The sequence below is a fragment of the Emydura macquarii genome, unplaced genomic scaffold (assembly GCF_026122565.2).
Source record: "Emydura macquarii macquarii isolate MOO-44397 ecotype Brisbane River unplaced genomic scaffold, CSIRO-AGI_Emac_v2 contig_2452, whole genome shotgun sequence".
NCBI classification, from domain to species: domain Eukaryota; kingdom Metazoa; phylum Chordata; order Testudines; family Chelidae; genus Emydura; species Emydura macquarii.
The window spans coordinates 1,764,525-1,788,980 of record NW_027132589.1 but is presented as its reverse complement, the minus strand read 5'-3'; the positions used below and the strand labels follow the sequence as shown (position 1 = coordinate 1,788,980).

Below are 24,456 nucleotides of genomic sequence, written 5' to 3'. Positions count from 1 at the left end.
AGCTAGGAGACTAACGTCCACTATTTTTTTTTAAATTTCAAATTAGCCACAGATAAGTAGAATAAGGAAAAATTAAACTGTGTCATAAAAGTACTCATTGTTTTTCCTGAACTTCTAAGTTGTGCATTATATGAAGTATTGAATGTAATTCCAAAATGTTGACTTAAAAAAGCTGACAACATTCCAAATTAGAAAGAGATTTTATAATGTTTTTATTGAATCCAAACGTTAAACAAGTGTGCAATCTTCAGATCTTAATAGGTAATTACCCCTAAAATAATTAGAAGTTGTAACATATTTGCTCTTCAGTTGATAGGTTTTTATTAGCTTTCAGTGTAAACCCTGACTATATAAAATATATATTTAAATTTTGTTTTTCATTTTTGAAAACTTGAGAGAGACAGTGTAACAAATTTGGCTTTATTTTACGATGTATGGTGAAATGGTGCAAGCATAGCAGTTGTTTCACAAATAACAGTGAATTTTAGAAATTTTACTTAACTCTCGCTTGTTTCAGCTTTGACAATCTTGAAATCAGAATACTTGTTCTGGTTTTGTTAGCTCTCACTGTATCGGTTTAACTGTAGCCTTTAGTTTCAGGGCCTAAGAGACAAAATTCTAGTTTTGGTGGTTACTGTGTCTGCTGAAATAGAAAACTGAAAAAAAAAAAAAAGATCTTTTAGTATATTGGCTTTTCAGTCTATCACGTATCTTTAACTGAACTGGAAGAAACATGTGTGACCTCAATTGCTTCTGGCATCATATGAAAACTAACTAATATCGATAACCTTAAGAAAAAATCTTACATTCATTTTCTGTGTGCGCAAGTGGGGATGATAAGGATGTACAAGCAACAAATGGAGAACAGATAGCACTGAATTAAGAAGTGGCCATGAGAAAGCACTGTGATATATTGGTATTTGGTTATTCAGCATATGTATAGATGTAGGAAGTTTGTATGAACACTTGAACTTGTGTGGTAAACTACTGAGAGTTTATTTTTCAGTTGGAGCATAGAATTTGGTTTGCTTTTTGGCAACATGTGTATATGCCATCTTTCATAAATCATAGAAAATATTTAATTTTAGTTTCTTGAAACAGCTGGTTTAATTTCATCCAGGAAAGGGTTTGTTTGGCAGGAGAAAGAAAGAAAGAAAATGTTGGAGTGCAAGATATCAACTGAAGGAATATTTCAGCATGAATATACCAACTGCAGCATTAAGTAATTAATATGGATTCTTTCTTTCATGTTGGATTTGTAATATCTGCTTTTTCATCAACTCTTGTAATAAAGTTTTGTCTCTGATCTAAACAAAACATTCCATTTTTGAGAAGGGCAAATATTCTATGAACTTGACAACAAATTTAATGAGTGGAACTAGACTGCTGGAACCTAAATCCATTTTTTTCACTGAAAAGTCATGTCTTTCTACCAGATGACAAAATGCAAGTTTCTTTTTAAAAGAAGTACTGGAAGTTACACACACTAAATGTTTAGTTTGCCTACCCATCTTTGTTCATATTATTAGTTTAAATCCTGTTAAATCATATAGTAGGGTTTATTCTAAACATTTTCTAGCAATATTACAGCTTACTGAATAAATCCCTAAGACTGATCCAAGGTCCATACAGGCATGGAAATCATTCCATTGATTTCATCGATCTTATGATCAGGCCCAGTCTGTTTTGTCACAATGAACTCACACCTCAGCAAGGAAACAGACACTTCTGTAACAAACACTACTGACATTGTGAAGCCTATGGCATTTTTGCACACTAAGATTTTCAGTTGCTCATAGCTTGTTCATTAGTCTTCAGTATTTACTTGTTACGTTGACAAACTGTTCTGCTTTGGTTAGAGGTCCCTTTGGGACAATTCTTAGATGTTATCTGCATTGTATGTATACAGGAAGGACAGTGATGTCTCTGGGGCATAACTGCACAAGAACATTACGATCTCGGGTGGTTTTTTTTTATTATCACATAGACAACAGGATTCAGAAATTAAATAACGTCCTGTTGCCAATATCTTTTTAAAAAGTGCACTAAGTTTGTAAAAATATCAAAAGAACATGAAGAAAAGGTAATTCAGCATGGCAAGTCTAGTTAGTAGCAGCAATACTTCTCTCTGTTTGACAGTGGCCGAAGTGTTTCATTTACAAACACCTGCCCAATACCAACCATTCTAGTCCCTCTGTTTTATTCATACAGTTAAAATGAATGCTTTGGATTGTAAGATTTTTAAGCCATCTAGGATCAAAATTTGATTATAGGGTGGGATTTTAAAAAGTTGGTCAGTGCTGTCCTAACTGTGCTCCAGTTGAAGTTGTTTGGAGTTTTGCTGTTGATTTCTGTGGAACAGAGAGAGGCTAACACTGAGCACTTCTGAAATCTCACCCATAATTTTTCTATTATATATTAGTTATTTGCCTGTTTGGGGGAGGAGGGATGTGTGATTTCCTGGGAGGCATGGGGAGGGGAGTTCATTACTACCACCTTCCAAAATGCTTCAAGGCTGCATGCATTGGTAAAGCACAGAATCCCAGCACCTTTAACCATATATGTGTTGAATGGCCCCATTAACCTGACTAAACCTGGTCCTGAGTGGTGATGAGTACCTCCCACTGGCTTTATTGGGAGTTGCAGCTCCCAGGATCGAGCCCCGGAGGAGCGATTTAGCACAATATGTGGTCTCTTGCAGGCTAGTTTCATGCTTACGTGTGGTTCTGTGGTAGCTGTGAATTCACATCAGGTTGGCATCACTCAGAGTGGGAATCAGCCAGCTGTGACAGATAAGAACACTGTGTACTCTAAAAACTGACAGTACTTCTTCTTTTAAAGTGAACATTTTCTGAAAGCCCCTCTGAGCTGGGCTATTGGAAGCATTCAGCATCAGTGACGTCTGTTGAAATCAGTGGGACTACTTAAATGACGATGGGATTGAACCTTAATTGTACGGTACAATGCTGGTCTCAATATGTTTCCTTCTCCCCCCCACCCTCCTCTTCTTTTCATTTCTCTCTTCTGCCTTGTTGAAGGATAGCTAATGAGTACTGGGCTCCTGGTACTGAACTGTCCAAAGGAGAGAGGAGCGTTTAATGTGGCCTGAAAGGGTAAATTGCCAGTTTTCAGCAAAAGTAGGGCCTAATTCTGCAAAACGTACTCATTTGAGTAGTCCTCATAAGTCCAAAATTAAAGCTGCATGGTCCTGTTTGACACTTTTCATTTTTTGACCAATATCAAAGATGCCATTGAGCTGGCAAGCCTCTCTGGTTCACCAGCTGAATCTCTTCTCTTCTGCCAGCCATGTTTTGTCATGCCCACAGCCTTCCCCAAATGTTACCATCTCCCACTCTACAGGAGCTCAGCTGAAATTGCACTTCCTCACCTGTGAGCACTCACTGTAAACCCTCCTTCAAATATTCCCCTCTCCCCCAGCTGTGGCCTTCCACACTTCCAGTAATCCCCAAGCTCTGGATGTGCCACTCCTCAGCCAGTGAACCATTGACAGTTTGCGGTGGAAATTAGCTGGCAATTCACAGATGGATCAAAGGACCACAAGGAGGTGGGAAAGGGATAGTGGAATGGTTGTGAGGAATGCATTGGCTTGCTCTGACATACCACCTCTGGTTTTTCAGATTGAGAACATAGCTGTTGAAGCATCAGTGGTTTGTTGGCTCAGGTGTGGAATAGCGAGAGGTGGTGTTGGAAATCATGGCCTGGTCAGAGTTGTATATTTGAGGAGGTCATGGTGAGCTTGATCACCATCTGAACTCCTGCAGATGTCTTCAAAGAGGGGAGTGACTAGATATATTTAAAACTATACTATATTTGTATGGAGTAATAACTTCTGTTGTCAAAACGCTTTTTATTTGTTACTTATCTATTACTTTATTGTCCAAGCTACTTTTTTAGACTTCTTCCTCTGGCCCTTTGTAAAACACTCCTGAAAAGGCATTGCCTACTTGGCTTTTCAGACCGAGTTCTTCTAAGAATATATATTGTAGTTCCCCATTTCAGTACATCATTTGTTATGATAATAGCTGACTAATAAAGTGAGGACTTCTTATTGGAAGATGTCTGAGTTTTAAAGTCATTGCTTTCAAAAAATAACCGATTTCTCTTCCAAAATGTCCTCCTCTTTTTTTTTATTGTGTTGCTAACTAGGTAAGGGGAAAACAAATGAATGTGGCATGCTGCATGAGAAAAAATAGTTTTTCACAAATTTCATTTTCAGCGTTCATTTTGATAAAGTAAGAAATGCATAAGATATGACTTAGTTTCCTGTGAAACATAACAAGACTAGCATGTTTAGGACAATGAATGTAACAAAAGTTTTACATCTTTCTAATAAAGATTCTGCCGTTTAAAGAATTCACTTAAGGATCTTTGGGGTAAACATGATTAAGTTGTCTGTTTCTTAGCCACAAAAGACTTGTGAAAACAACTTTTTAAATCTGTATGCAGTATTGTTGTAGCAGTATTGGTCCCAGAATGCTAAAGAAACAGTGTGGGTGAGGTACATCACATAAGAATGGTCTGACCCAGGATGGCCAATCATCCATCTAGCCCAGAATCCTGTCTTCTGACAGAGATCAATGCCAGATGCTTCAAAGAAAATGAACAGAACAGACAATAATCGAGTGAGCCATCCCTTGTCCTCCAGTTCTGGCATCTGGCAGTCAGAGACTTGGGGACACCCAGAGCATGGGCTTGCATTCCTGACCATCTTGGCTAAAAGCCATTGATGGACCTATCCATGAACAAGATCCACAGGCTGACTGTGCGTTGTGTGAAGAAGTACTTCCTTTTGTTTGTCTTAAACCTGCTGCCTACTAATTTCACTGTGTGACCCTCCTGGTTCTTGTGCTATGTGAAGGGGTAAATAACTCTCTTGTTCACTTTCTCCACACCATTCATGATTTTATAGACGTCTATCGTATCCCCCTTACTTGTCTTTTTTTCCAGGCTGAACAGTAGCAGTCTTTTTAATCTCTCTTCATATGGAAGCTGACACAGACCTCAAGAAGAGCTCTGTATAAGCTTGAAAGCTTGTCTTTCTCACCAACAGAAGTTGGTATAATAAAAAATATTACCTCACCCACCTTGTCTTTTTAAATATGGGCAGATCAGGCAAAATCTGCAGCTATCGACAATACTACAACTCTTTCATAATCAATGGAGCTGCATGTATACTAGAGCAGAATTTGCCCATTGATCTGTGAGCATTATGCTTCTGTCTTAATATTGTGTTCTCATTCCTGTTTACTTCTGCATATAGGGAGTGAAGTATCTGTGCATTCCAGCTGCCGATTCACCCTCGCAGAATTTGTAAGTTTTTCGGGTTTTTTTAATTCCGTACTAATGCTTGTTTTGAAATAAGCTAAAGGACCTGATTCTGATCTCACACACCAATTTTACACCAATGTAGGTTTAAACTTGTTGGGTTAGGTGGTGTTACTCCTGATTTATATTGAGATAACAGAGAAGAGTAGGCCTTTTAAAAAATGCTTTCATACTTGGCATGTCTGCTTTGCTACCAAGAATATCCAGAGTTATTATAATGAAGGCAACAATTTTGAGAGGGATATTAAATCTTGGTCTATGCTGCAAAGTTAGGTTAGCTTAACTACATCTCTCAGGGCTATGGTTGATGGAAAAATTGTTTTGTTGACCAATCAACCACTTTTGGAGAGTTGTATTTGCTACAGCAATGGAAAAACCGCACCACAGCAGTGCAGCTGCAGTGCTGCAGCTGTGTTGCTATAACATTTCTGGTACAGACATAGCCTTAGCCAATCTCTACATTTTAGAGGCAGGGAGGGATAAGACATGTGGAGTGGAGGTTATGGCATGTCTTCTTTCTTTAGGGTTCTTACACCTTTCTCCAAATCACCTGGTGCTGGCCACTGTTGGAGACGGTACTGTACTAGGCCTGATCTAGTATGGCAATTCCAATGGTCTCATGATTCTTGCAATAGGAATGTATCTGTGGAGCTGCAGTGTCCCATTTTCAGGCTTTTTTTCCCTCCCTTTTTAATATTTACTGGCCATGTAACTGTCCTGAAAATTAGTTGAGCTGACCCTGGGTTTAACATTCTGAATCTTTGAATTGATAGTATGTAGGAAATCATGATCTTAAAGAGTAATCAAAACATATTTCATAAGAATACTTGGATGGCGACCAAATCTTTCTTCTAGTGCTCACTGTTTATGTTGAGGAGAGGTGAGCGGGTTTCAGCCACTTCCTGCTAGCGAGTTATGTAGAAAAACAGAAGTAGTTGAAAGGTACATACGGAAGGAAATGCAGCACTGCTTTTTCTCTCAGATCAGAGCAATATTCCAGCTGATGCTTTCAGTGGATATTTTTAGAATATTTGTTTCTCATACCTTGGAGAGATTCCAACATGACACGTGATGTTTCTTAAGCGTTCTTTTCACTCTTTTCATTGGCATGTTTCTGCAATTGTAAAAATCCATTTTAACACAATTTTGTGTAGTGAGAACAGACCATGAGCCTGTTTCCCCACCCAGAGATGTAGAGCACCCTCAAATGCAACTATAGTCAATGAAAGCTGCAAGTTCTCAGTGCCTCTAAAAATCAGACTGAGTGTATAAGTCCCTGAAAAACAATAGTAGCCCATATGCTACTAAGTGGGAATACAGGTTACAGAACAGAATAGGACTTTCAGAACTAAGGCAGTAATTATGGAAGCAATTTTGTGCATTGTTTTGTGGGAGGACAGGTATATGGACAATTTCTTGCTTTTGTGGCCTTAAAATTGTGAAGGCTTATTTCTTTTATGAAGGAAGAAAGTTAAGAAATTACAGAGGCCCCATTTGTTGTTAATGGTTTGTCAGTATTCAGAGATCCACTGATAGTTGTAAAAATGTTTGCAAATCTGCCTTCTATGTTAGTAGAAATCAGGACCAATTTGTGAACAGAAAGGGGACAAAATTTGCAGTGAATGTTAATTATGCATATAATGCAACCAGCCCTAGTCATGGCATATCAAGGAAATACATTGAAAAGCAACCTATATTATTCAAAAGCAATTAACTTTCTGGCACTGTACCAAGACTCTTAAAGCATTAATAAGAAGACAGGGTATTTGCATGAGTATTGTTTCTGTTATGCTGCAAGCATCTATGGTTCTTGCTTTGGTGTCAGAGGGTTGCAAACAAATTTTGTTACTTCTGATACTGATACCTTGATCACTTAAAATAAAATTTGATGAGTAACTGACTTCTTTTTTTTTTTTTTAATGTGATAGAAAAGTTCAAGTATAATGAATGCACGGTGTCTATAAATACTGGTGTTTCTTGCTTTTAATGTAAAAACTTCATGAGGTCAAAGGAAGCTGATTTTGTTCAGATCATAATAATGTAATATAATCTTATCAAACTTTGGTTAAAAATATAGCGTGTTTAGGGAGGGAAGGTCGGGGGGAAGAAGGGCTCTGTCCTTCTTTTTTTTTTTTTTTTGCGTCTCTCTCCTTCTCAGAGAGTGAGGCTGGCAGCTGCAGAGGAAAAGAATAGCCTTGTTCTGTTGCATATAAAGTGCTTTTACCCTAGTGGTTGCTGCCAAATGATGTTGACTAGGATCACATAAGATGCTTGTCTGTATCCCTCAGCAGATGGCTTTTCAGGTAAAATTCTTCAGAGATGGTGATACTGCTTTTCTGCAACTGCAGCATTTGTTGAAGGAGAACCAGCTTGATTAATGCTTGGTCAGAGGGGATCTTGGGGATGTGGACTATGGATTTGCTAACTATAGTTCACATTAGTTATTTTTTCCTCCAGCAACTTTCTTTTTCAACCTGTATAATATACATGCACTTACAGTAAGCATATTAAGGGTTCTCTTGTTCTTGGGAGATATTAGTTGCCAATAAAATACAAGAGTAAAAATAGAATATGCACACATTCATTGAAACTGTTTGAAGATTTGGTTCTACTAGCATTTTCTGCTCCTGCTTAGAATTTGAATTAAGCAATCATTATTGAGACTTAGGTCATTTCCTTGGAGCTTAATATGAGTTTGGCTTCAGCGGTGAGAATTTGGCCTCAGACCATTAACTTCTGCTGACCATTGCTTTTCCTGACAATGCCCTCTCCTAAGGAACTTGCTACTTCAAAATTAATTCTGTAGAAATTAAATGTACCCTTCCATGCTCCTCCTTACTTCTGTACCATGAGTTTCTAGGGAATTAACACCCTGTTATGCTAGCCTATTGGGCTTCATGGTTGCCTTTTGAACCTTCCTTTTGGCTTAGATTGAATATTACAGCCAGCCTGTCTGATAGTGCTACAGCAGCAAAATGCCAACGAATTGTACAGAAAGGCTAGGTAGTTCTTAGTCATTGACTATTACAAGTTGGATTGTTGAAGAGACAATACCACTAAATTGCTTTTCCTACTTACGTTTTTTTAAATCCCTGTAGTATTTCTGAAAGCTCACCTAAACACTGAAGAGTAGAGCTGACATGGAAAATTCCCCATCTAATTTGTATCAGATTACCTTCTTTATCATTGAATAAGTGTGGATAACTATTAAAACATGACTGTAGAGGCCTTTCACTGACTCAGCTTTAGTTTGTGTGGGATGTGCCCAGTGACGATATTATGAAGAAGTGGCAGTTCATAATATTAATTAAGTTGGCAAGTAGAAATGTGAAAGTTGGACATTGTATAATAAATTGTCTTTACACTGAATTGTCAGTCCAGTGAGTAGATTGTTAATCAGCACTGCTGTCTGACACTTTTTTGTAACAAATATCAATTTGTTGTTTCATTGTTAACATAGGAGACATTGCTATTCCAGGGGCACTTTCTGTTCTCCAGCCGTTGCACTGGCTATGGAGTTTACTTCATGCTGCAGAATCTCAGCTTCAAATAAAAAATGTTTTTACCCCTTCTTCAAAACATTAAAGTGAACATAAACCAGCATAGTGTTGAGTTGGCAGAGTGCTTGAAACAATAGCTCTAAGAGGGGTGAACTGCCTCACTGATCACAGTTGGGGCTCCATGACTCCACAAACTGGCAATGAATTCCACAAGCTTGACTTCATTAGGCTTTCCCTTCTAACTTTTATGAAATTTGAACAAAACATTCAAGGGAGAACACAACCACATCTAAATTTGATGCTGTAACAAATAAATTGGCTGATGCTCCGTGACTCAGCATACTGAATGCTGTTCCTGGAAAATGACTAATAAAACTGAACCAAAAGTTCCCTGTTAGCTACACTTAATACCCCTGAGAAAGGCACATCACCCACTTACCCTGTGATGCTTTTTCAGGCCAAAGCATGTTCTAGAAGGAAGTGGGCAAAACTTATGCTAGATAGAAGATGTGTTGATGTTTGGAGCCAATGTGGAAAAACACATCAACCTATTGGAGAGACAAGATGGGTGAAGTAGTATCTTTTACTGGACCATTTTCCCACCTTGTCTGCCTCTCTGTCCTGAGACCGACATAACACAAGTACACTGCATACATCAGCCTATGTCATTTTTCCAGAGATCTAGGGGGGAAAAGGGGTCAAGTAAAATTGAGATAAAAGCATCAAGTTTTTAACTGACTGTTCTAAGCAGTTAGATCTTGGAGAAATACTGCTTAATTGTGGGGCAGTTCTTTTTAAAAAGAAGCCAGTAGTGAAGTCTGTTCACTTTGACCGAATCATTTGTTAGGTTCAGCTGCTGCCTGCAGGTTATATCCCTGCAAGCAAACACAAGCACCACATGGTGTCAGAACTTTTCTCAATGAAAAACAGTTTTCTTGACTGAATGAAAATTTATTTTCTTTCTTATTTTTTCTTTCTAACCCATATTTTTTTCTGTGGCAATTTTCAGCTTAAAATTTTCAGGTTTTGGTAACTGAAAGCCAAAACATTTCAGTGTTAATTTTTTCAACAAAATGTCAGTAATTTATCCAAAGAAAAAAACATTTTCCTACCAGTTCTAGTCAAAATGTTAGAATAGACACATATTTAAAAAGTGTGGAATTGCAGAATTCTTTGAGAGCCTCTTCTGAATGAGTAATTCATAGAATCATAGAAATATATATAGGACTGAAAGGGGACCTCGAGGGGTCATCAGAGCCTCTCTTTCCCCCCCTTACCTCCCTGAGCTGAGGAAGGACCAAGTAAAATCTAGACCATTTCTGACAGGTATTTGTTTAACCTGTCCTTTAAAACCTCCAATGATGGGGATTCCACAACCTCCCTTGGAAGCCTATTCCGGAACTTAACTACCTTTATAGTTAGGTTAGTTACTAGTTACTACTGTAGTTACTAAACATTTTCTAACTCTCTCATGTTGCAGATGAAGCCCATTACTTTGTGTGCTACCTTTAGTGGACATGGAAAACAACTGATCACTTTCCTTTTCATAAAAGCTCTTAGCATATCTGAAGACTGTTATCAGGTCCTCCTTCAGTTGTCTTTTCTCAACACTAAACATGCCCAGTTTTTTTTTTTTTTTTTAAACCTTTCTTTCATAGGTCAGGTTTCCTAAACCTTTTAACATTTTTGTTGCTCTCCTCTGGGCTCTCTTCAGTTTGTCCACATCTTTCCTAAAGTGTTGCCAGGACCCAAGCATAATTTTTTCAGGCCCAGTACAAACTTGTAACACGGGCCTCTTCCCCTACACATAGCACAATTGCTCATCCCATACATACAATCTCATGAACCATGAACATTTTTTCCTCATTGTAATGGGGGGGGTTGCAGCCAGGGCCGGGCACGGATCCAGTAAAGTGTACCCTTCCCCCCCATGTGGGAGCCCTGAGTGTTGCACCCAGAACTGGACACAGTACTCCAGCTGAGGCCTCACCAGTGCTGAGTAGAGTGGAACAGTTACCTCCCAGGTCTTACATAAGACATTCCTGTTAATACTCACCAGAATATTAGCCTTTTGGCAACTGTACCACATTGTTGACTCTCATTCAGTTTGTGACCCACTATAACCCCCAGATACCACCTAACCAGTTATTCCCTATTTTATAGTTGTGCATTTGATTTTTCTTTCCTAAGTGTGTAGTACTTTGCACTTGTCTTTACTGAATTTCATTTTATGAATTTCAGACTAAAACTCTAATTTGTTGAGTTTCTTCTGAATACTAATTCTGTCTTCCAAAGTGCTTGCAATGCCTCCCAGCTTGCTGTCATCCACAGATTTTATAAGCATATTCTTCACTTGGTTATCCAAGTCATTAACAAAGATATTGAATAGTTCAAGACACAGGACTGACCACCGTGGGTTATGCCCTTGGTTTGGTGCATGGGGATAGAAAGGGTGCATGTGCTACTTGCTGGTATGGCTGGTAAAAGTCTCTGACTGGAGAGCTTCGGGCGCATATGCACCGATGATGGAATGTAGATGTGCACAACACATCGCAAAAAAACAACCGTGACGGTACAGGAAAGTAACTGGTTTTTGTTATGAAACGTTTATATTGCAGTAGCGCCTCTTGGCCACAACCAGTTTGGGCCACATGCAAGGTGCAGTACAAGCACGTACAAAAAAAGACCATCTACACTAAAACGTTTCCAGGCTAAAAGACAAGGCATAATGAGTGGACAAGACAAATAAGTAGGTTGGGGGGAGGCAGAAAAGACTGGGAAATAAATCTTAATAGGATGTACACAAGTTCTTAGTCGAGTAGTGGTGGAATGCACCGTGGAGGGCTTGAAAGTAAGGACAAAGGAGTTAGTATTTGATGCAGTGGAAAAGAGGGAGCCAATGGAGAGCTTTGAATGGATAGGTGTAGATGGAGTAATAAACCAAGATTGATGATCTTAGCAACATTTTGGAAGGGTTTGAGTTGGAGAGGGGGAGTTTGGAATTATCAAAGCCAGAGAAGAGGAGACTAAAATAGTCAAGGTGTGAAGTGATCAAGGGCTGAACAAAACTTTTGACAGTGTGATCAGAAAGGAAAGGTTGAATCTTGGAGATATTGCACAGGAAGAAATGGCAAGACGTAGATGTGGTCTGGGTTGAAGGAGAGGGCTGAGTCAAAGACAGATCCAAGATTACATGCCCAAGTGAAAGTTTGGGAGGTGAGGGTGTCTGCTGGGACAGAGAAAAGGGAGGGAAGGGAAGTCTTTACGGAAAAGATCGGGAGCTCCGTTTTGGCCGTGCTAGGTTTCAGTTGATGGCAGGAGATCCACAAGTACCTGTCAGAGAGACAAATGAAGATAGTTGCTTGGCTGGAGGGAGGGAGATAGATTTGCCAGTCATCAGCATAAAGTTTTTGCCAATGGTCACTATACAACGGTGCCTGGGATACCAAAGTTTCTGTCCAACTTAAAGAATAATCAAGGCAACTGTGTAGTATCTGTAGGTTGCCTTTTTAATGGTGAGCACAATTTTATGTACTGCATTCTGGGAACAATAGTTAAGTGGCTTTTCAAATCTTTTTCTTAGTTTTTTTCCCCTCTTTGTCATGATTTTATTAAAGTCTAGTGCTTTGATTTCCCTCTTGCTTCTGTTTTCAGGACAAGACATTTCAAAGAGAGCATCAAGTTTATCCATGAGTGCCGACTTAGAGGTGAGGGCTGTCTTGTTCACTGGTACGTATGTCAATTGTTTAAGAATATTCTTAATTTTTTTCTCTCCATTTTGTTGTTGTCTTTTTTAGTCAGTGAATAAGCGAGTGTTGCTCCCCTTCTCTTTCTTTTATAACAATAATAGTATTGCACTTACACAGCACCTCACATCTTACTATCCCCCTAAAATTAAAAACACTAGTTAACGCTGCTCCTCCGTGGATACACAGAGGTTAAGTGCCTGCCAGAACACAATGTATCAGTGGCAGAGCCAGGAATGGAATGTAGAGCTGCAGACTCTGGTCCCCCCTCAAATCTTGTGAGTATGGGTATATTTCACCAACAATGTTGCATTGTCTATTTTCCGATTAGTGCTAGTCAGCATTTTCTTTTCTCACAGACAGTTCTTGTAATCCTAATAATTATATCAATTCTGGTTGCAACTATTTTTGCTGCTTGAGGGCGGCTGGAAGTTTTCCTCTCAACAGAAACTGATGTTGTAAGCTTCACTGAAGCACTCAAATATCACAGCTGTTTCCAGCAGATTACTGATTGGAGAGGGAGTCCTGAGACACTAACTGCCTTCAAAGAGTTTAAATATAGAAAAGGAAAGTCAATCATGGTTTTTCTTACTGTCATTGCTTTTGGTCCTTGTGCATTGCTAAAATGTCTAAATAGCAGTTCAGAACCTATATCTAGAGTCGGAGTTTTCTAGTAGTTTGAACACTGGACTTGGAGGTAGGAACTCTAGTGTTCTAATCCCGTTCTGCCATTGGCTCACTGTGTAACTTTGGACCAGTCATTTCACCTCTCTGCCCCTCACTCTGTTCACATGTAAAATGGGGATATTGTCCTGCTTTATGAGGGTGTTGAGATTATTCATTGATATTGTATTATATTATTTATATTATTTGAAAGTGTAAAGTGTTATGTAAGTGCTAAGTGAACAAATCTATAACTATCATTCAAATGTATTCTTCATCTATAGTAATAACACCACTTTTCATCCATAGCTGTCCAACCACTTGACAGTGGAAGATTCTGTCATTCTCCCAGTGTCACAGATGGTGAAACTGAGGCACTGAGAAATAGTCACACAGCCTGTCAGTGGCAGAGCCAGAATTAAAACTGAGAACTCTGAGTCCTGTGCTCTAACAGTTCAGCTCAATCAGAATGTTTAATTAATTTAAATCCAATCTAATTAAAATGAGACCTCTATACGTTCTGGAAATGGCTACCTTTTTATTTCATGACTCTATTTTTTTTGTTTGGGGGGGTTTGTTTTTAAGTCTGGATGACTTATTTCTAGTTTAAGAAAAAAAACAGAGAATTGTTCACACACTTTCTCATGGAGACTTTATATTTGTTCTTTGTTTAAAACAACTGTCATCTGAACTGAAGTTCAATATAGCACATCTCGGGATGCCCATTCCACATGAAAATTCACTCCTTTACATTTCAAGGTCCAGTACATAGAAAACATAATGATATCTGAATAGCTACTCTGTAAAGTGCTGTATAAGAGATAATGAATGTATTTATTTTAAGACTTCATATTCTGTATCTATTTATTTTGTCTCATTTCTGCTGCAGTCTTGCTGGAGTTTCCAGGAGTGTAACTTTGGTAGTCGCTTATATTATGACAATCACAGACTTTGGCTGGGAAGATGCACTGTCTATTGTACGAGCATCAAGATCCTGTGCCAATCCTAACATGGGCTTCCAGAGTCAGTTACAGGAGTTTGAAAAACATGAAGTTGACCATGTAAGTGATTTTTGCTAATTCAATTCGTTGACCAGTTTGGTTTATTGTGAGGCATAAAGTCTTGGACTGTGTCATAACTTTAGGGGGTTAAAGACTGCAAGATAAATGGTCTAGGATGCAGCAATAATACAAATGCACAAGTGATGCTGATGTAAAAACTGTTTTTTTTCACATCTGCCGAGGATGTTAAAGCAAGAAAAAATAGTTTTTCAAATTAACAATCCTGTAAACAAAACTTGAGATCTAAAAGTCAAGCTGGGTTCTCTTCCTGGCTTATGCATCATCACCAGTGACATACTTCATACTTAATTAACAATTCTGAGGATGATGCATGAGCCAGAATGGAATCCAGCTCCTTTTCCTTGAGTTGTGTTTGCTCTGCTGGGCTAAGAGGAGTTTAGAAAAATAGTGTCAATAACATAAACAAATACAACTGAATACACATCAGGAACAGGTCTGTTGAGTAGGGAGGTACTGTTTTTACATATTCACTTTTCTGACCAGAACTCCATTTTACATTGCCCAGCACATTTCTGTCCTCTGGACTTTCTCAAGTCACTCATTTTAAAAGTAAGTAAATGAGGTGGGAAGATTGGCTCCATTTTTCTTCCAGGCTTTCTTGCAGCAGAGAGCTGAGAAATTACGGTTGCATTTCAATAATGCAGTTTTCAACTGTAAATATTTGGTTTTTGAAAATATGTAACTACGTATTTCCTGGAGCATTCAAAACTGATATTAATGGGTGGGTAACTGACTTTTCCAGACTGGTCTCTTCCTTCCTTGTATGAAGTTTTACAGTCATTTCAGATCAAATTGGATTGAGCTAATAACCCTAATTGTTATTGTATGTGCAAATAACCTGTGAAGACAGTAACATCTTTTTTTTCTCCCACAATGGAAGGATGCATCAGTTTTTTCACTGAAAGGAAGGCACTAGGCTACAGAAAGAAATGCCCATCTGTGGACATAAGTTGTAGCAAGCTATTGTGTCTCTTAATCACAATTTTTGGGACCAGATCCTCAGAAGGTGTGAATCCGTGTACTTCCGTTGATATCAATGGAGATATGCCAATTTACAGCAGCTGAGGATCTGGGCCTGAGTTTTTAATTATAGCACCACTTGTTCATGGTAGCTTTGTACAGTGATCTATATCGTGATACAGGTTGCGGTTTCTGGACATGTGATCCATTAGATTTGATCTTCTAGACTTTTAGGCATTGAAGGTCATAACATGTATCATTCATAAATTTCCCTTGGATGTGCACTAGGATTTCAGCTTTGACCTACAACCTCAGTGTAAATATATTTTGCTCATTCTGCATGTGTTTGATCCTGCAATATGCTGATTTGTGCAAAATGCTGGTCCTGATCCAGCAAAACCCTTAAGCATGTGTGCAACTTCTAAGAATATGAGCCAATATGATTCTTTGCGTGCTTAAAGTTAAGCATGTGTTTTAAGTGCTTTGCTGGAGCAGGGCCTGACTGCAGAGTGTCTTACAGGATCAAGCCCCATATAGTAAGTAACGGAATGGATACCTCCACTCTAATATATTTCAGACTCTCCCTGAACAGTTGATCAAGAGAGAGTCCCGTAACCTTGTATAGTTTTCCGCTCATAGCTCATTAGCGATAGCAGGGCTTGGAGGGGGAAGGGGCTGCTGCGAGCCTTGCTTTACACAGCTGATCGACAGTACAGTCCTCTTGCCATAAAAGCAAGAGGAAAGAGCAGGGCCATATGTTCTTTGAAACCCCTCCCCCCAACTTCAAATGGCTGAGCAGAGCCGGAGCAATGGTAATTGTTTCTGCATTGACATTGAGGCTTCACTGCCAGCTTAGATAAGTGGGAGAAGATTTAAGGCAGGTAGAAGGAGAGGCAGGCTAAAGAATTCGCACACATTTGTAATGTGCTTATTTGATGCAGCAAGAGATTATAGGCCAGGTCGTCAGCTGGCCTAAACTGAAATACCTCCATTGAAGTCCTTGGAGCTATGTGATTTATACCAGCTGAGGAACTGGCCTTCTGTAAAATTTTGCATGCCTGGTTTAGACCCTGATCCCATAAAGACTCATGCACAAACTTAACTTGACACATGTGAGTAGCCCCATCAGCATCAAGCTAAGCACATGCATAAGGCTTTGCAGGATCGGGGTCTGAGGCTATCGTCGTATATATCACGCTGCAGTGGAATCCTATTTTTTTATTTTTTTGGCAGATGCATATTTTACAAATGTTAAACATTTAAAAATTTTCCTTCCCTTCTCCCCACATCCCACTAAACCATTTCAAAAGCACAGTAATGCACTTTAAGGTATATACAGAACAGTCGATATCACATACACACACACACACCACACCCGCCTCCCCGCATTGGTGTGTTGAAACAAGAAAATAAGAACGGCCATACTGGGTCAGACCAGTTGTCCATCTAACCCAGTATCCTGTCTTGTGACAGTGGCCAGTGCTAGATGCTTCGGAGGGAGTGAACAGAACATGGCTATTATCAAGTGATCCCCATCCCCTGTCGTCCACTCCCAGCTTCTGGGAGTCGGAGGTTTAGGGACAACCAGAGCATGGAGTTGTGTGCCTGATCATGGCTAATAACCTTTGATGGACCTATCCTCCATGAATTATCTAATTCTCCTTTGAACCCAGTTATACTTTTGGCCCTCACAACATCTCCTGGCAATGAGTTCCACAGGTTAACTATGTTGGGTGAAGAAGTACTTCCTTATGTTTGTTTTAAACCTTCTGCTTATTAATTTCATTGGGTGACCCCTAGTTCTTGTGTTCTGTGAAGGGGTAAATAACACTTCCTTTGCTTTCTCCACACCACTCATGATTTTATAGACCTCTGTCATATCCCCCTTAGTCATCTCTTTTCCAAGCTGAACAGCCCTAGTCATTTTAATTTCTCCTCATATGGAAGCTGTTCCATACCCGTGATCATTTTTAATGCCCTTCTATGTACTTTTTCCAACACGAATATATCTTTTTTGAGATGGGGTGACCAGAACTGCACACAGTATTCAAGGTGTGGGCATACTGTGGATTTATATAGTGGCATTATGATATTTTGTGTCTTACTTCCTATCCATTTCCTAATTCTAACTTTTCATCATTGTTTTGTTTTTTTGTTTTTTGACGCTGCACAATGAGCAGGTGTTTTCAGAGAACTATCCAAGATCTTTGAGTGGCAACAGCTAGTTTAGACCCCATAATTTTGTATGTAGAGCTGGGATTATGTTTGCCAATGTGTGTTACTTTGCATTTTTCAGCATTTAATTTTATCTGCCCTTTTGTTGCCCAGTCAACAAGTTTAGTGAGATCCCTTTGTAGCTCTTCACAGTCAGCTTTGGACCTAACTATCTTGAGTAATTTCGTATCATCTGCAAACTTGTCCACATCACTATTTACCCTTTTTCCAGATCACTTATGAATATGTTGAACAGCACTGGTCCCAGTACAGATCCTTGGGGGACTCCACTGTTTGCCTCTCTCCACTGTGAAAACTGACCACTTATTCCTACCCTTTGTTTGCTATCTTTTAACCAATTACTGATCCATGAGGGCACCTCATCTCTTATCCCAGGACTGCTGACTTTGCTTAAGAGCCTTTAGTGAGGGACCTTGTCAAAGGCTTTCTGAAAGTCCAAGTATACTATATTAACAGGCTTATCCATGTCCACACACTTGTTGACAGCCTCAAAGAATTCTTGTAGATTGGTGACACAAGATTTCTCTTTACAAAAGCCATTTTGACTCTTCCCCAGCATATTTTGTTCATGTATGTGTCTGATAATTCTGTTCTTTACTATCGTTTCAAGCAGTTTCTGGTACTGAAGTTTGGCTCACTAGCCTGTAATTGCCAGGATCACCTCTGGAGCCTTTTTTGAAAATTCACATTACATTAGCTACACTCCAGTCATCTGGTACAGAGGCTGATTTAAGTGATAGGTTACATATCATAGTTAGTAGTTCTGCAATTTCATATCTGAGAGCCTTCAGAACTCTTGGGTGAATACCATTGGATCCTAGTGATTTGTTATTGTTTAATTTGTCAGTTTGTTCCAAAACCATCTGTGTTGATGCTTCAGTCTGGACAAAGGCACCATGAATGTGAATGGCTCCATAATTTACCTTTTTGCCAGATGGCACTTAAATTGGTAAAAATGGCTATTCCTCTGCCAGTTCTTCCACCCAAAATGTGCTTGTATTTGTGGACAAGGACATGCTGTGGGAGTACCTTATTCCAAATTTAGGGCCCAATCCAGCAAAGTGTTTACGCATGTGTGTAACCTTTTAAGCATATGAGTGGTCCCATTGACTTCAATGGGACAACTTCTATGCTTAGTCACACATGCGTATGTGCTTTGCTGATTCAGAGCCATAAAGTGTAGTATTTTGGGGCATTCTTCTTTAGCAAATCAGTTAAAAAAAATCTGCAAAAGGCTTAAATCAGTGGTTCTGAACCAGGGGTATGCGTACCCCCTGGGGATACACAGAGGTCTTTGACTGAGTACATCGACTCATCTAGGTATTTGCCTAGTTTTACAACAAGCTACATTAAAAAGCACTAGCGAAATCAGTACAAAGTAAAATTTCATGCAGACCATGACTTGTTTATACTATTCTATATTCTATACACTGAAATGTAAGTACAATATTTATATTCCACTTGATTTATTTTATAATTATATGATAAATGAGAAAACAAGCAATTTTTCAGTAACAGTGTGCTGTGATACTTTTGTGTTTTTATGTCTGATTTTGTAAGCAAGTAGTTTTTAAGTGAGGTGGAACTTGGGAGTACACAAGACAAATCTGTACCCCTTTCAGATGTCTGTAATCTGGACAGGTTGAGAGTCACTGGTTTAAACTATCTGATTTGGAAATTATTTTGACTACTTTAATGTTCTTGAAGAGATGATATTCAATATTAAAGATACTCTTGTATAAGAGGAGTATTATTTCTGCATCCGGTTTGCGTTAATATTTAACATGTCTCCTGTGTGTTTAACTTCTCCAGTTCAGGCAGTGGCTGAAGGAAGAATACGGAGAAAATTCTTTGCAGGACGAGCAAGAAGCTAAAATTCTTCTGAGTAAATATAAAGAGCAGGCAATGACGCAACCAAGTACCGGCGGGAGACAGTGGAATAATAATTTTTCGTCACTGCCGTCCCTGTCATACAACAACTATACAACAGAGACATAAACACTCAAGGCTTGGTTCACTTTCTCTTTTCTTCTCATCTGTTTAAAAACAAATGTCACCAGTGTCCCCTACTCTCGCTACAGAAGTCGTGCGAGCTGTACCCTTGTGGAAAACTGAATGAAAATATTACACTGTGTGAGAGTGTGTGACACAACTTTACAGTTTTATATAACACCAGTCCCTCTTTGTAAGCTTCTCTGCTGAGAGGTACCCCCTTATGTCAGGTTCTCACTGCCCTCAAACTCCCATCCCCTTTGCAATATGTGCCTCTCTAACACACCTTTGTGTGCACATGATAACATTGTCTCCAAAGAATGAGCTTCCAGAGTGTGTGAGCACCTATGTATTATTTGCTTGTGCTGCAGTTTGACCTTAGCTACCTCAGAAATGCTGTTCTTGTCACTGAGATTGTAAATGCAACTTTGAAAATTGCCTCAGAATCTCGATTTCACATTTGATGAATGCAAAGTGTGTGTGTCATAAAATGGTTTTTTTAGAAGTTTCCAGCTTTCATTTAAATTATTCATAGTTCTCACTAGTCTGAATTTTAAAAATTAAGATTAAGTAGGAAGGTTCAAGATGTGTGAATTCCATCTATTTTGAATTTTAAAAATTAAGATTAAGTAGGAAGGTTCAAGATGTGTGAATTCCATCTATTTTGAATTTTAAAAATTTAGATTAAGTAGGAAAGTTCAAGATATGTGAATTCCATCTATTTTGCCAATTTAAAACCAGTATACGCTGCTGTGGTCAAGTTTGTTGGAGTGCACATGTGAGCTAAATTTTAAACCAGAGTGAAAAACTAGAGTCCAAATTCTGCTCTTGGTTATCCTGATGTAAATCTGGAATAGCTCAATTGACTTAGCTGGAGTTATTCTGGATTTACAAGCGTGTAACTCCAAACAAGTTAATGAAGTTGTTCCAGATTTGTACTGGTGTTACTGAGAGTAGAATTGGATGCAATGTCCTTACTTTTAGTCTTTGATTCAGAGCATGGAAGGGTGTTGCTTAAAGATTCCAGAACAGTGAAGGACGCTTCCTAAACCTTCAAGGATACTTAAAAAGAATCAAGCTGGGTTAAATGTACAGTGTATGCTGAATGTCCCAGTCATCCAGAGTCATAATGAAAATCAGCACCTGAATTTTTTTTATTTCGTGTCCCACGATAGCCTAACTTACAAACCATTTAATGTGGTGCCCTTTCATGCTGGCTGACAATGACTTCACCCAGTGATGAACTCTGAGATGGACTGTAGGGGTGTAAAGTAAGTCCCAAAATGTTTTTGACATCTTATCTATTTTATGGAACGGGAATGTATGGATATTAAAAATCCATTCATGCAAAAATCGGGATTTACATTACTACTACATTCCAGCTCCAGTCTGCACCAGAATTCTGTATTGTGGGCCTCATTGCACCACACATTACTAGCATTATCACATACAGGCAGAGCAAATTGTTAGTGTATTGGTGGCAGCCGTAGTGATGTTAGAGGACTTGGAAAAGTCTGATCTTTTGTTTTCAATCTTACAGCTTGCTGAATGCCCTGTGTGCACACGTTACTTAATTTTTCTAGACCACCATCATTGATAAATTATATTTTGCTAGCAGGCAAACAGGTATGGATTTCAGTAGGAGATAGGTTTAGTAATTGCCCAAGATGATACTTCTGTGCATCAGACTGAGGGAAGCTTCTTCCGTCACTAGTGCACCGTCATTAGTTTTTGTAGACATGAGGAATGGAGATTTTCCTCTTTGTAAAGGAGGAAAGACTGAGAATGATGATCTCCTTGTTCAAACCTGTATTCACATTAAGATATATATTGCATTTTCAGCACATGCACCAAAAAAAGAGACAATAGTCAAAAGTATTCCAAGTATTTACAGTGAAAGTGTGTGTGTACACACAATGTACACACACACAGCCTATATACTAACGTTAACGGCATATGACCAATGTGGTGTTGCACTTCGTTTCCCACAGCAACACTGTGGGTGCTGAAAATTTTAAAATTATTTTATACTGAGAACAATTATAGAATTGGAGACATCTGTTAATGTTTTGTGTTCAGGTTTGTTCTTTGCTTTATTTTTTTTTAATTGGCCAGTTGACTCCCAAAGTGTCAACCTCTGAAACAACAACATTTGATGCCTGGAGAGTTGACATATCTCAATAGCCTTAAAGCTGCAACTGGAAAGCAGGCTTGAGTACAGTAAGAAGATACCTAGACGGGAGTTGCAGTGTTACATTGCCAGCACACAGAAACTCTTCTTTCTCTTAAATGGGCCAGAGGAAGGTGGCTGTGTAGATACTTTTGGCTGGGGTAGAGTAGATCTTCATTGGTTGTTTATTATCCTCGTAAACCCACACCACGATTTGCACCATCTTCTTCTTCAGAAGAGTAGAACAAAATTTAAGGGGGAGAGAGGGCAAGAGCATCATAGGGAAGCCTGGGCTGTCCTGTCTATGTGGGGAGCAGGACTGTAGGATCTCCTCCATTAATACATTATCAAGGGATAATAACAGAAGGGATGGCAGTCATAGCTAATACCTTCCTCCATTCCTTTAAGAAAGGAGTGAAACACACATTGTTCGGAAACATGACACAGTTTCTCCTCTTACCGGTCTTCTAGTGACAGCTTAAAGGGTTATTTTGACTGTGGATCTATGATTCTCCACCAAAGGACAGTCAATATTCAGGTGGTTGACCTTGCCAACATAGACCATGTGTCCAGTATTTCCACATCCTTTCTGTGTTTCTAAGCACCTGCTTTATTTTGCCTTCTACTATCAAATGCATGGAACAGTTTTTAACAACTTAGTGAGCATCCTGATTTATATGGATAACTTATTTTGTAAACTTAATTTCTTTTCGTGACTGCAAGCAAACATTTTAGCATTATGCTACAGGTAACTTATGACCCTGATTTTAACCTGGAAACAGTTGCTGCTTTGATTATTTTTTTGGGGTGATTGGAAAAATATTATGGCAAATTCTCTGGGGTTTTTTTTTTTTAAAGGTTTGTTGTTTATAATGGTCACTGCATATAACTAAGTCAGTGAAAGATTACAAATAAATACTTCAACCAGTTAGAAACTGTAAACCCTGTGAGCTTCTTGGTTCTCTGTCTTCCTTTTGGCATCATAATGAAGCCTCATCTCTGATTGCTTTTCCCTGTGGTTTGTATTCAATAAGTTCTACAGGTTTCTATAAATAAAAGCCAATGTTAATAGCCTATCTATTTGTGTGTTTTCTTGAAAGACCTAAATTAATGTTCTCTGATGGATTCTTAGTCCTTGCCTAGCATCACTACTTTTTTGCAAAGTGAGCCCCTCGCGAACTGATTCACTCAGGTGTTCAGATGAAGTTGCTCTTTCCATCACAGAGATCTTTGCACCCCAAAAAGGATCCCCATAATCCTCCGATGGGTTCACTGATCTCTATCAAGGCAGTTCAAGAGACCTTTCCCTCCCCTCCGAAGAAAAGGAGGGGACTAAACAATAGCAACTGTTTTGACTCTGAACAATGGAAGCCCTGCTAAACTTGGTTACTGTAACGCTGGTGTTTGCCAGTTTTCCGGCCGCGGTAGTCTGAATCCTTGTCAGAGTTCAGCCAATTTAAAGACCAATGTGAAAATTGACTTGAAACTGAAAATCAGGCATGCCATTAATAATGTATGTATTTAAACAGCTCCTGTGCTCTGCTTCCTGCATTATCTCGTTCACCGCAGTAGCCCTAGTGGAACTGGCTATCGTTGCAGTAGCAGAAGAGAACTGTTGTACATGGTTTCCCAGCAGTATCTTATAACCGCTGGCCGATCGCTAGACCAAGACGTGCAGTGATTTGTTGCTATTGTTCCCTTTTGGAATATATTCTTTCCCTAGTTTGCCATTGTTTTTGATGTTAATATAACTATATATTACCATGTGTTGCACTGTGGTGGCGGCGGCCTTTATTATTTGTACCATCATAGCATTTCGGAGCTCTCTTTGCTAGTTGTAACCCACATGACCATAGCGTGGGTCTTTGTCCACCCTCTAGTGGCTGGTCCATATAAGAGGCTGATGTGTCATCCAGAGTGATTAGTTAAGAGACTTAATCTTCTTGCTCAAGAAGTAGAGAGTCATGATTTTAGTGCAAAGAGGTCCCTAGTTAAATACCCACTGTCAACCCCTATGGAACAGTCATCACAAAGTATATTCCATTTTCAATATATGAAATGTGTGTTAAACTGTTAAGATTCCCACAACTACCCAATTAACTCAGATAGTGTCATAAACTAAGATATTTCCATTATTGCCTCGTAACTGCTCAGTAGTCTTTGGGAAACCAAAACTTTTGACCAGTTTAGCTAGTGCCTAAGATAGTCACATGGCTTCATGTTTTAAAACCAAAGGAATCTCAGGTCAGATCTACACTAAGTTTTGTCGCATAGTTATTATGATGGTGGGTGTGAAAAAAACCACATCCCTTAACCAGCATAGCTGTGCTGGCAAAACCGCCAGTGTAGGTGCGACTATGCTGATGTAAGAGTGCTTCTGTTGGCATAGCTAATGTTGTTAGGGAATGTGGTGGTGCCATGAGAACAGAAAAATCCCTTTGCTGTACTGGCAAAGCATTTGTAGTATAGACAAGGTGTTGGTACGAGAGAATTTTGATGCTCTGGAACATTTAATACAAAGTATTTGATATAGTTAAACTGTTTGCAGATATCGGATCTGATCCAGAGCCAATTGAAATTGATGGGACTGCACACATGTCAAAAGTAAAGTTCACTTGTTTTAAGTTCTTTGCTGAATTGGGCCAGAATCACCTGGGTAGTTATCATGATTCCATAATTATTCATCTTATTATTCATTCCTTTGTGAACCACAAATCTTTTTCAACGTAAGGTGTTATAGGGCTGAGCTTTAGGGCCTGATT

At 39.0% G+C, this 24,456-nt stretch overlaps 1 protein-coding gene across 5 annotated transcripts in view; it reads left to right on the top strand.

Annotated features, from left to right (window-relative positions):
- Positions 1-22,770, top strand: part of DUSP22 (dual specificity phosphatase 22) — a 52,235-nt gene extending 29,465 nt beyond the window's left edge. For 3 of the 5 annotated variants that reach the window (XM_067562598.1, XM_067562600.1, XM_067562597.1), the window contains 4 exons: positions 5,282-5,331; positions 12,501-12,575; positions 14,145-14,316; positions 19,345-22,770. In XM_067562598.1, coding sequence (XP_067418699.1) covers positions 5,282-5,331; positions 12,501-12,575; positions 14,145-14,316; positions 19,345-19,530 — 483 coding nt within the window. In that variant the 3' untranslated portion in view covers positions 19,531-22,770. Of the gene's footprint in view, positions 1-5,281; positions 5,332-12,500; positions 12,576-14,144; positions 14,317-19,344 lie in introns of those variants that run through there. The other 2 variants (XM_067562601.1, XM_067562602.1) reach the window with 2 other exon arrangements.
- The last annotated feature ends 1,686 nt before the right edge of the window (positions 22,771-24,456 follow it).